Source organism: Falco punctatus (assembly GCF_963210335.1).
Source record: "Falco punctatus genome assembly, chromosome: 2".
In the NCBI taxonomy this organism is placed as follows: domain Eukaryota; kingdom Metazoa; phylum Chordata; class Aves; order Falconiformes; family Falconidae; genus Falco; species Falco punctatus.
The window spans coordinates 111,409,632-111,423,338 of NC_137581.1; the positions used below are offsets into that span (position 1 = coordinate 111,409,632).

The following is a 13,707-nucleotide window of genomic DNA, read 5'->3' on the forward strand; positions in this document are numbered from 1 at the left end:
ACTTAACAGAGCTTGAACTGTTTTAGGGTCAGGTTGTTACTGGGTAACTTAACAGAGCTTGAACTAAGTAGTGGCTCCTGAGTAGGTACTACAGAAATCTTTTCGTACGTATTTGGTAAGAAATTAAAGGATATATTTTTCCTGTGAGATTTCTCATACAAATATATCTAAACACACATCTCATTTGAACCCAGCATTTTGGTTGCAATCTTGATAAATTATAAGACTATGCAACGAAGTAAAACAAAATATTGAGTATTCATTTAAAATTACTGTTTGAAAGTGTCCTCCTTAAGCTTAAGCTATCACAGATGTTGCATCCAAAATGACTTTTTGAAAAAAAAACAAAAACAAAAAAAAAAAAAAAAAACCACCAAAATATTGAATAATGTTAATAACCAGAGCATGGAAGAAGGTTAGTGGAATGCTCTGTAGCCAAAGAGTGGCTGATAATTACCACCTACAGCCCAAAAGCCTTGATTTCCACCTTTTTTTGGAAAAATGTTGTAGGATTCTTAAGTAACTTGCCACCTGCCCAGTGATCCATGATTATGAAACCAGGCAAAACAAACTGCACAGCATAAGATCCTTCACAGGTACTCTCCTGCCACATCTTTCCACATACCACTGATATTCACCTTGGCTATACAATCTGTGTGAAACATTTCAAACTCAGCTCACTGTACTGACTCAAAATTAAAGAGCCATCAATGGCATTAAACAGTGACACAGTGACAGAACAGACGCAACTCATAAAATCCAGTCATGTATGAGTGGAACACCACCTTCCACATGCTTAATTTATGTGATGATGACTAGGGTCTGTGGGCCATAAGCAAAACAAAAGGTTGATGCTGTCTCCTTTTATATGGTCATCTTTGTGCACAAACAATTTTATGGATGGAAGATTTTTTTGAACTCACCTACAGTATGTTCTCCAAGCTACAAAAGGAGCATTTCTCTGAACAAGTCTTCTTAAATAGCACAAATATCTTACACTAGCTGCGGGACTTTTCAGAGGAGTTTTGTAAAGCATGCTGTGGATTTTGTATTGAACTATTACATATGTTCATCTCCCATGTGCAGCTAATTTTAAAACTCTAGTTTTCTTAGCACCTTCCCCTCTGTTATGATCCTCTTAGAAAATGAGTGAAGGAAAAAATCACGGAGTTTGGGAATCTGCACTTATTAAAGATCTGGATATTATGAACCAAAAGGCAGTCTCATGGAGTGATTTGGCATCTCTTTCTCTTCTCCTCAGTTGTAGTAATGGCAATATGAGGTCATCAGGTCCAAAAGAATAATTCTGTCACCACCTTATAGCCTTCTGCATGTATCTAATTACAAAGACTTTTCTGAAGCAACATTCATCTTAACAATACTGGTTTAATAAAGTATATTTTCAAAAAGCTTTATTTAACGCTGTTCTTAATTTTGAAAGTATATTCTTTGCATTTGTATTTCTTTTCAATGTATTCCATAAGTATATTTAAGTATTCATCTTAGAAAAAAAATTAGCTTTTTAGTTTATTTTGTCTCTAGAATGTTTACATATATTCATGAATATACTGATAGTATTAACAGTTAAGAATGCCTCGCATCAAACCATCATTGAAGGCTAGAGAATGTTCTATTGTTACTGATGTGTCACAATAACTGAGAGATTGCACTTTGTTTTTAAAAATCCTTAGGAATGGAATTTCCTTCTACTGAGAAATTGATTTTAGTTCAAAACACCTTTTTTGGTGATGGTAAATGTTTGAAATTCTGATGGTTTGAATAAAAAATAAGTAGAAAACAGAAAAGGCATTCTGTCCCAACTCCTGTTTTTCAAAAAAAGATATTTTTAAAGGCTTTTTTTAGGTTTTTGAAACCATAACAGAACACATTTTGGATAACAATACTTTGTAATGCAGAACAAAGTAGAATTCTGAAATATTCCTGCAACATAGGAATTGCATGTTTCACCAGGATCCATGACTTCTCTGTTAGAATTATGGCACACACAGTGGGAGCTAAATGCAGTATTAGCTGTGATCATTGTAACGGGAAGTGCTGATAGAAATTTGCAATCATTCATTCTACTCTGTCCCTCTCCTACCCTTGTTAAAAAGTGTGACAAATGAGAAGCCCAGACTTTACACTGAAGAGGTAATGATGGCTACATGCAGATGAAAATTTATTATCCTGTGCTTGTTTTCCCTTAAACAGATGCTTTTAATGGATTTTTCTCACTGGGCATCCCACTGTCACCTAATCTGTAGTTTTAACAGTCTAAATAAGCAACTACTTTATTAATATTAACAAGACATTTCAATATTTCTAATGCATAGCAAGATGACTAGGGGTAAGTGGAATGATGGGTAGCTTGGTATCTAGATGCTAAATCTAAGTAACTTAGAAAATACATTATAAATTAGTAGAGAGGTGTTAAAGCTCAAAGAAATCTAGAAGCAAGAGGTAGGATGAATGGTTTTTGGCTGTGTTACAGAGTAACCTGCTTTCTGGATCTACTCAGGGCTACCCTAGCATTCAGTGAGAAGTGTATTTCAACTGTACTTTTACCACACATAAACATATCATTTTAATTTTTCATTAATTCTTTGGTATGAAGGAGTTTGTAACACGTTAAAGCTATCATGTCAATTAATGTCACTAGTCTTGAACTACACTTTCCTATTCAGGTATGCTCACGCATAAATGAGAACTGAATCAAAGTAGATCAAAACCCAACGCTAACTTTCTTTACATAAACACAAATAAGCAATCAGCTGCATTGTCACCTAATCACCCCAAAGTGTCTTACATTAAGAAAAGAAACTGATTTTTTGAGTTTCACCAGAAAGGGCCAGCTTTCCAAGGTCACTCCAACAACATTAAACTGGTCTCATAGGACATGATAAATATTTTCACCTGAAAGTATGGCTAAAGATAAAATACATATTTTGATTAATCATGTTGAATTTCTACTCATTTATATTTTTATCAAGTTCATATATGAGTCAATCACTAAAATAAGCAAAATCTTACATCTGTGTCCAAACACAATTCAGAGAAACCGTCATTAAATATGATAAACATAAGATATGATAAATTAGACATTAAAATTACATTTAGAAAGATTGAAATTATTTTTATGTAACTAAATAATCATTTAAAGGGCTGCATATTTAACATCTTTGTTCAAACCTATAAAGATATAAAAATACAATTCATGTTACAGATAAATGCACATTGCCATGTTTAAACATTAAGAGATAATATTAAGTCAGATACATATCTGTAAAATTTTAATTGACTTTAACTTGTCTGACTGGAATGAAATGGTCATAAATTATTTTTCTGCAATTTTCCTGTGATGATGCAGTTAAAACAGACTTTCACTGTCCCAGACATATTTAAGAAAGTCAAGTTTGTGCTCCATCTTGAGAGGTCAGAAATTCACAAAGTTCTCATTCACAGTTATTACAGGTCTAGATAGCTAGAAGTGAAGAATGAACATTTCTTGAACTCAAGGCCTGGAGCTCACAGAATAAATGTTTAGTTTTGCAGTCTCATAATGCCACTGCTGTTTCATTTCCCTTAATACCATTTGCCATACAAAGACTAAATTTGCTTTCCATTTTCCAGTATCTGTATCAAAATGAAAGTAACTGCATTATCACTTTGTTGTTTTTTTCTTTTCTTCTCTTGTCTTTTTTTCTTTTCTTTCCTTTTTATTTTTTTTTTCTTTGCTTTGTTTTTTTCTTTTCTTTTTGTTTTGCTTTGCTTTTGTTTTCTTCTCAAAGCAGATGCAGAGTTCATCTCAAATAAATCAAGTAATAATGGCATAGAGTCATGGCAGGGGATTTGTACCACTATTTCATTTATGGGACCTATGATGAAGCACATTCATAACAATAACAAGCACCCTGCATGATTCCAGCAGTGAAAACATTCATGCTCCTTTGCTTGCCATGTACGTGAAGTTCATTTTCTTTCACCCAGCTATCTCTACTCATTCTGACCACAGCCCTAAGGCCACATGTTGCGTGCTGTTCATCACTTGGATATAGCTTAAAGTCCAGGAGCCTGACACCAGCTTTCCTACCTCTGAAGGCTGCCCTTCAGCTCCTGAACCCACAGTGCCTTCTTCTCCTTTCCCCTTCCCAGAGGACATGGCAACCTCCCAGCTGAGGAGTTAAGGCAAATGAATCAACTGTTCTTAGTGCTGAGTCCTCCCCCTTTTCAAACTATGAAGAAAGTGAACAACCGGGTGCAGCATAAGCCCGGTGGGCCTCATTCCCAGCTGCTTGAAATTAAATTCCTTGGGATATATATTCACTAGTTATGTTAAACTTTGTTCTTAAGCTTCCAAAGAAAATGCTTGTTTTTTCACTTAATGTTCTACATTGCTTTGAAGACACTGCCTTTGCGCTGGACCCACCACCAGGGAACCCACCGTTTCTGTCTTTTTATATCATCTGTAGTGATGTTACCCGTCTAATGCATGAAGAAAGTTGATGCCCTATTTTTTTGAGTTTTTTTTTTACAAGTCATAGGCGTTTTCTCGATAAAGGAAAATACAAAGCAAAGCTTTTCATAGCTTCTTGTTTGTTTGGTTGGGTTTGTTGTTTGGGATTTTTTTGTTTGGTTTTTTTCTTTTATATATCTTTGAGGTGGAAGTAAATATATCCCTTTTTCAGATAAATCAATTGATTTTTCTGCTATAAAGAAACAGCATTTTCTCAGGTTTTGCATGTGCAGTTCCTTTGTTCAACACCTAGTACAACACAAACTGGATCTTTCTCTGTTTTGCGAAAGATTTTAATACTGTGGAAAAAGGAAAATAATTGTGTTCAGTTTAGCATGATTTCCAGTCTTTAGCACAAAATCAATCATTACATGAAGAAAATGAGAAATACATAGAATGTGCAACAAATGAAAATTGAATTACCTCTTCAGGGAGTATCTGCAGGAACACAGTCAAATCATTGTGCCTAAGCCAGCTATTTTACTAAGAAAAAAATTATTATTTTATTTATTTTCCCATTTAGTGAAATGCTCCAAGCTGAAACATTCATATATAATGTAAGTAACTCTAATTGTAGCATGTTTATGAACCTCTTTATTTTAGACAGATCAAGGAGGACAAGTGGATATCGATAAAAGCTCTCTGCTTCAATCTGTTGTTCAGAGGATGGGTAGTCATATTAGGGTGATACTGAACTTGAGCTAGTGAGATCAGCATTTCAGTCAGAATGGACTGTGCCTACAGAGACACTGAACGAAAGCTTCCTCACATCCTTGCAGTCAGAAACTAGGTAAAGAAGCTTACTCTGTTGTGCAGGGACGCCTCTTGTCTTGCAGAATATGTTTTTTTGTCCTTCAGATATTTTTCCAATATATTAATCACCAAGTCCACTTGTACATTTCTACTTCTATCATTTCCTTCCTTGCTACTGTGCTATACAAAGGGCTAATCACGTACCAGTTTCTGCTATTGTAACATAGGACATAGAGCCACTTACAATATCTTGATGACTGTACTAAGCTAATTTTGGAGATGCATCTAGTAACTAGGAGCACACAATGATGTCAAGTGTATAAAAAAAAGAACCTGAAGAGAAATTGGATAACTCAGAAATGGCTATGGGCTACAGAACTAGGCATAACTAATTAACTGGTTTAAATCTAGTGAAACATCATACCGATTGAAGCTAACAACTGATTGAAGCTAACAACTGTGTGAGGACTATTATACTGGCCTGCAGGAAAAGTTATTTATCCCAACTTGATTTATAAATTGGTATAAATCATGGAAACGACTGAGTTACTATTTTGCAGATCTTTTCCTTAATAAAATGGGCCGAGGCCATTCTGTGCTCCTAAGGGCAAGCGAGGCACAGAGCTCCCCCTTTGTGTTCACAGACTCAGCAGCCTTCCTCCCCAGAACCGGCTGCCTCATCCCAGCAGCGGCTGGGAGATGTCAGCACCTCATGCTGGGTGCCGGCAGTGGCCACAGCTGACCCCTGTAGGCAGTCATCTACTGGTGCACAGTACATACTCTTTGGCTAGGTCAAACATCTCCCTGGAGGTCAATGATGGAGCAGGTTTTGGCACACCTTGTGCAGTTAGTGGGAGTGATCAGTCAATAAAACTTCTTCCCTCTACTCAAAGCGGTCTGCCCACATCCAACTACTTCAGTCGTGCTTGTCCCATGTATACCTATTAATGACCAGCTTCCATTGAAATAACTTCCACCAGTTATTTCAGTCTGTTGTGGGCAGTGGATAGGTCACCTTTTGAAAGACTGAAAGAGACTTATTTGACAGTTCGCTGGAGAAGATTGCTATTTTCTGCTTGCCCTACAACAGCTTAGAGGGTACAAGCAGGAGGTGGGAAAGTATATGCATGACACCCAATATGGAAGGTGTTTCTAACAGACATGAACAGTTTAGCATTTTTGACTCCAAGGCTTACAAAAAAATCTACTGCCCCAGTGTCACCCCACATTAAAATGTCAAACTTGACCCAAAAAAAAGAGAGGTTGCCCACAGTATATTAATAAGTAGTGCTGCTGGTGGGGTAGTAATGACTGAGAAACATTGTCACAGCAGGACAACTCACTAGACGAGAGTTACAATACCCTGTAACAACCCAGAAGTCATTTTTCCTGGTAGTTAAAACACAAATGACCTAACTTTTCCTCTAGAGCTACAGTTTCTGAAGAAAAGAAACATCTATCGATCTTCTCGAGAGATTAGAATAAGAAAGCAACAAGCACCCTATAGTTGCAATGCTGGATAATTACCTTATAAATTATGCTAATACAATCTCTATCTTTTACCTCTTGTTTTCTTTTACTGTCTGTTCACAAAATGGACTTGAGCAGTACTGGTGTGATGAAGCACCAATGTTTGCACTACAGCTACCTTTATCGTAGCTTTATCGTAAATGAACAGAGGTCTTCAGTTTTCAAAACTATCATTTCAGCTTCTTTCACAAACAGTAGATCAAACAGAATTGCTTTTAACAATGATTATTTGTATTGCAAAATGAGGCATGTATTACTTCCAGTAAACCAAACTGCATTGGCCATTCTGCAACATTTTCTACAACACATTTATTTTTTTCAAAAACGACAGATATTCAGATCTCATTTCAGAAAACCCAGCTGTGTACTGTAAACCTAAACTTGTTAAAGGGAAAAGTTGAAGGTCAGCTCTCAGTAATTCTTTAGGGAAGGATTAGTGTCATGTTAAAAAGCCTAGTTTGCTGTTTTCCTGCAAACACTGATTGCAGCTCCAGGCATCATTTTGAATGAACTGTCTTGTCTTTGGCACAGAAGATAATTATCCCAGTCCCACCCAAAGAACTGAGCTTGTGCCAGAAGGGACAGCTGAGCTAAAAATGAAACAAATGCCATGTTGAAACTGAAGATATTGGACTGTGTTTCCAGTAATATCGAATTTTCTGCCGTATTATAATGTTACAGAGGGTGTTGTGTGCCAGTGACCTATAAGCGGCGGGTGAGAAGGGAAATACTACACACTATTAGCCAGTTAATGGTACAAACAGGACTTTTACAGAAGTCTCATTCAAAAAGGCCAAACTCAATGTACTTCATTGTGTACCTGTAATCACCATCCTCCATGCCTACAGAGTTTGTCATGCTTGCATATTATCTAGATAACAGGCTTTTAAGAAAGCTCATGGTCAAGAGCAAAAACTGAATCCCAGTGAAAAATATAACAATATGCAAAAATAATTTAAAAAATCCCCACAGTTTAAAAGTAACTGCATTGCTATGTAATTTGCTACTTATGGAAAACTTTGTCCTAGCCTGATAAAGCATAGTTTTAGAGCTCAGTGTGTGCAGAAAGCAGAGGAAACCAATTTGTCAAAGTCTAATGACTGCTTAGACCAAACCCATTTTTAAAAGAAGTAATGTTTTGGGGATTTTGGTTTTTAGCTGACTCATTGTCAAGATAGCAACCTTTATTAAGGAATCATTTAAAATGGAATCATGGTGAAGTTTAATTTAGAAACTCAACAAAAGTCAAGCCTGAACATGAAAACTAGATTCACACATCTAACACTAAGCATTTGCAGAGATAATCTAATTTCTTTTCCAATAAAGTTATTTATTTGTATGCAAGAAGTCTTCAAATTTCAAATAAAGTATTAAACTCAGTAATCTACATGGCCTCAAAAAGTATCTTTCAAGACAGTCAGCTGTAGACAACCACCATATGTTTATGCCATACAAATTCAAAGAGGGCTGTAAACTCCCAACACAATGAAGATACTGGAAGATAAGCACATCTTTTCCATTGAGCTGGACCTGTCAGCTCCTCAGGTCTACAGTTCCCAGAAGATAACACTAAATTTAAAGTAAACTGCTGCCCAAGCAGTGTGGTGAAAGTGAATGTTAAATATTTAGGAAGGTCCTTTGGAATGCTCAAGGAAGCTGCAAAAGCAATAGCTGCAACAGATACGGAAGACAAGCTGCACCTTGGATTCACAGAATGGTCATGGCTGGAAGGGACAGCTGTAGATTTTCTAGTCCAACCTGCAGCTACTAGAGCAGGTTGCACAGATTCATGTCCAGGCAGGTTTTGAATGTCTCCAGAGAAAGAGACTCCACAACCTCTTTGGGCAGCCTGTGCCAGGGCTCTGTCACCCTCAGGGTAAAGAAGTTTCTCCTTGTATTCAGAAGGAGCTTCCTATGTTATAGTTTGTGCCCGTTGCCCTGTGTCCTGTCCCTGGGCACCACTGAAAAGAGCCTGGACTTATCCTCTTGACAGTTTACTCTTAAGATATTCGTGTACATAGATAAGATCCCCTCTCTGTCTTCTCTTCCCCAGGCTAAACAGCCCCAGCTCTCTCAGCATTTCCTCATAAGGGAGAAAATATTGCATTAGAACCTAAGAACAAGTTCAAATTTTAGGCATGTTAAATGCCTGCTTCATAGAGGCCCTGATCAGGAAATAAAGGAACAAACTTCGAACCAGGTCTTGCCTAGTAGTGAGGTATGGCTCACAGAATATAGTCAAAGGGCTGCTCTTTACTGGATAAAAGTAAATCAAGCAGACAAAAAGGTGCCAGGGCTGGACACCCATACAGGAATAAACAGAATCACAGTTTACTACTGTTCTGTATTACAAATTGTGAAATTAAGAATTAAAAAGAATATAGAAGCTGTTAAAAATTGCGAAGGGCAGTCAACAGAGTAAATTATTGCAGTAGACTCAAAACTATTTAAAAACAGAATATTAGATGTCCAGGTCATATGCATATCACTTCTAAAAAAAAAAAATAATAAAAATATAAAGTTGAGAAAAAGCTGGATAAATATCAAGGTATGAGAAGGTATTAAAATTGAGATGTTATCTTTCAAATAGTGAAGATGTGTGCAAATGAGGAAAAGAGAAGGGATCATAACCTCTATCAGGTTTTGGCAGGCCAAACACAAACTTGAACAACAACTTTCAAAAGATCTAAAACCTGACAATAAGTATCAAACTTTTTTAAAATTTTCAAACACATTAAAGGAAAGAAGCCTGTCAAAAAGACCACAGATAGAGTAGAACATTACAGTGTAACAGTATGCAGAGTAGATAAAGCCAAGGAGAATTTTCTTTTTTTTTTAAATCTATGCATTTATTATAGAGATCCATTTAAGTGCCTATCCTGAAAAATCTTTCTTTGCAAGGAAAATACCAGTGATCCATTGCAAGTTGAAATACTGGTAGAAGAAATTATAGAAGAAGTTGGCAGAGTAATGATTTTTCAGTAAGAGATGATACTCACTATAGAGTTTAAAGGGAAACCAAGGATGAAACAGCTGATCTGTTGCTCATAATAAAGAATAAAATCAGTGAACATTGGAACAAAATACATTGAAGGTTCAATACAGCCCTTGTAAAAAGAAATATTACCTTTGAAATTATAGGTGTCTTCTGAAGGTATGAAAAGTATAGCAATAAATCAGATTTGGATATCATCTGCTTGGAATGCCAAAAGGTGTCTCATAAGATTATAAAATGAACAGTCTCAGAAACCTCATGTGGTTGTACAACAGCAACATGAAGCCAAGTGACCAGTTTTCACAGACTCAGAGATGTCAAATGGGAAGTCATGAGAAACTGTGATGGTGTCTCAACATGTTCATAAATTATATGGAAAAGCGGATGAACAATGAAGTACCATAGTTTGTTGATGATACTGACTTATTCAGGGTAGGAAAAAGGGTGGCTGCTTTCACAGAACATAGGAAGACCAGGAGATTCAGTGATGGGCAGATTAAATACACCATACATAAATGTAAAGTAAATCATGCATGAAAAGAACAGTTCAAACTCTCTATATACACTGAAAGGCTCTGGCCAATCAGGAACATCAATGCAATGACCAACAGAAATTAAAACAAGTATACATTTGGGAATAATCAAGAAAGAAACAGAAAATAAACCAGAAACCATGATGTATAAATTGTGCTGCACCTTTTTGTTAAATACTGCAGGTCATGGTGTTCCCACATCAAAAAGAGTACAGTGAAAATTGTAGTTTTAGAGGAGAATTACAGTGATTATCAAGGTTAAAAAAGTATTTTGCATGAGAACTGACAAAACAGACTAGGACTCTTCAGTCTGGAAAATACCTGGCAGAGTGAGGGGAACATGGCACAAATGCATACAGTCACGAGTGTGACATGCAGAACAAGTAATCTTGCTCTCTCCTCATAAAGAGCTACAGTGATTAAAGAGTGGTACATGTTTAAAGGAAAAGTCCTAGTCCTTTGAAGGTGACAAACCCCAAAGCATTACTTCTGTCTAGGAAAGCTCCTGACCAAAGGTTTTGGAATGTTGGGCAGTTTTCCAGGAACTGTCATCACATTTTTGCCATGTCCTGGATATCCACTGCTGGCCTTTGTCAGACATAAGACTTTCTCAGAAATGGTCTGAACTGATTTGGTCTCTTTCATGTTCCTCATGTTACATTGAGTTGATTCACTACTGCCAGACTGAATGCAAACTTTTGACTGTAGTCTCCATAAGGTCCTTTTTATTCATATATTTAATGTATTCAGAATAATGACAGCACTAGATATGGTACTGGTATATTTGACTAAATAGATAAAAAAAGGGCTGGAACAATGTTTCATGTCAGTTTGCACAAAGAGCACAATGTATTTAATAAAAATCACTTTCTGTAAATTTTTCTTTCTAATCTTGCCAGTACTGCCCAATCAGTTCAAAAGACCTGATATCGTCAGACAGATTTCCAGCTGTACATTATCTGAAAGCAGAAAATAATGTGTAAGCTTGCCTGGAATAATGAGCAAGCAATTAACAGAATCTGGATACTTTCCAAGTAGACCCCCTCTCTCCCCATACAAAGCTTCTCACATGTCAATGGTGCACTTCAATAAACTTGTAGATATTTCCACCTACTCCCCAGGCTCCCCAGGGCTGGCTTTAGTGCACCTCACATTGTGTCACTGTTTTGCCTTTGAACAGACGAGAACCTTTTTACTGAATAACTAGACAGCCATGAGATGAAGCAGGCAAATCTCAACGTCATTTAGCTGGCCCATAGGTGGTCTGGGGATTTTTGAGCCTAGGAAGTCCTTCCAGAGTCCTTCTAGATGAAACACAGCCTTGCTTGCTGGAGCAAATACTCCACCATATCTCAGGTTTGAAGATGCCTGAGGAACCAGCTACTAGGTCAGAATTCTGTGTCCCTGCTGGGGCACAGAGCACCTAGGAGCACAGCTCCTAATGTTGTTTCCTCCAAAACCAAGACTTAGTTCATGTGCACAAAAACTATGTGAGTCAATCAAATTTACAGTAAATAGGAATATTCAGGTGAACCACTCTGTAACCACATGATGCTATGAGCAAAAACTCTGATGCAGATGATGCTTCCATGTATGTTATTGCACAGGCAGGCTATATGTAAGTGTTATTACTGCTTAGAAAGGGCATCATAATGCACTAGCTCTAAGGGAAAATGGAAAAGAAAGTTTTAAAAGAACGTACTCAAGACACTCTTCAATGTGTCAGGCCAAAAAAAAAAAATCCTCCTTCCTAACAAACTTTTATTTCTTTTTTTTTCCTTATACAATATTCAGTAATTTTCATGGAATATTGCTAAAAAATAACTGAATCAATTAATTAAAAAGTAAGTACTATACAAATATATTTCTACAGTTAGAAAAGATATATTAATAATAAACTAAACTTACAGTCTTGGGAACTCAGCTGTCAGTAATTTAGAAATTAACCACCATCTCTGATTTCTCCACTTCCTTTCAATCAAACAGCTTCTACCCTATAAATCTCTCAGAAGAAAGAAATAGATCAAAAAAAAATATTTATAAGTCTAGTACTTTCTTAGAAACATCAACATTATACTTCCATTTTAATATGAAATACTGGAAGGATAAGGAACAAAAAAAGTAGTATCCCTGGGAGACTGTATAGCTTACCTTGGGGTAACTGCTGATTCTGGTTGTTTCCAAGTGATTTAGTAGGTGTGCTGGAGGTCTCACAGAAGGGAAAAAAACAAACAAACCACAAATACAGGGTCATTGTATGAAATAATTCTAAAAATATCACTTTTTCTATGATTTCCTCTTAGCTTGATTTCTATTCCTGCTGTATGTTATACCTTCATAACATTTTGGTTGATTTGACCCTTTTGATGCCACACCACATTGTAATTAGAAAGAGATGTATTTCTGGGTGAAGAAATGACAAATCTGTGACAGCTTCATATACCAGTTGTTAAAACGTAGTTGATGAAACATTCTGTTTGTTGTTTGGTATCTTAGCTACTTCATCAACCATTCTGCTTATTTCCCATCATTACTGGAATTATGCCTTTCAGCTACAGAGACCAAAAACATTAATACATGATTTAGGCAACAAGAATAATAACAGTGTGTGTGAATGAAATATTGCCAAGGCTAAAAAGAAAATGGGAAATTAGACTTCTGACGTTGAGCATTCTCATTTCCCTGGATCAGCATACAGATCTTATACATGGTTTTAAAGGTACATGTTCCAAACAAAGAATTGGATCCATTCTTCTTTTATATTAGTAGAAGCGGCACATACTCTTTCTAACTGCAAAATAAAAATAAACCTATTTTTTTCAGTCTGTTGAATGGCACAAAGAATAAAACTATTTTAGAATGGCTTGGTCTTTAGTTTGAGCTAGACACTAGTTTAATCACTGCGGGTGTTTTTTTCCTGAGCTGCTGACTGCAGGCATCTCCAATTCTAAAACAAAATAAAATTCACAACCCCCACTCCAAAGCCATGAACACTTACATTTCAAAGCATCTGGGAGTATCATTCCATGATGATCTGAAAGAAGAATATATGTCTGAATATATAGCTACAACACTTGAAAATTATTAATATAGATCTTGAACTTGGAAAATAAGAAAACTGAAGAAATACTTCAAATGATTCAAAATACCCCTTTTCATCCCAAGCAATCTAACGTAACTGTGGTTGAATTTCAATTAAAAAATTCAAAGCATTTATTTAGATATTTGAAATCAATAGTTTTACCTTTTCTGATTATTTCTTTTTTATTATTTATTTTTTAAAAGATAAATAGTAAATTAATTTATTTCTTTATGTTAGCCATCTCTACCCAGGATAAGAAACCGGTCTCAAAGGTACCAAACAATGACTTAAAAGAAATTAC

The 13,707-nt window shown here is 36.2% G+C and overlaps 1 protein-coding gene and 1 long non-coding RNA gene across 2 annotated transcripts in view; one reads left to right on the forward strand and one right to left on the reverse strand.

The window, feature by feature from the left end:
- The window catches only part of LOC308059369, a 23,054-nt gene extending 9,452 nt beyond the window's left edge, over positions 1-13,602 (forward strand). The window contains exon 2 of the long non-coding RNA XR_013926223.1: positions 33-13,602. This is a non-coding gene — a long non-coding RNA (uncharacterized lncRNA). The remainder of the gene's footprint in view (positions 1-32) is intronic.
- LOC308059366 (uncharacterized protein) overlaps positions 1-13,707 on the reverse strand; it is a 57,903-nt gene that overhangs the window by 19,875 nt on the left and 24,321 nt on the right. The window contains exons 2-4 of the mRNA XM_080376577.1: positions 13,323-13,358; positions 12,476-12,525; positions 12,233-12,318 (exon numbers count right to left, since the gene is read on the reverse strand). Of these exons, the coding sequence (XP_080232703.1) occupies positions 12,233-12,318; positions 12,476-12,525; positions 13,323-13,358 (172 nt within the window). The remainder of the gene's footprint in view (positions 1-12,232; positions 12,319-12,475; positions 12,526-13,322; positions 13,359-13,707) is intronic.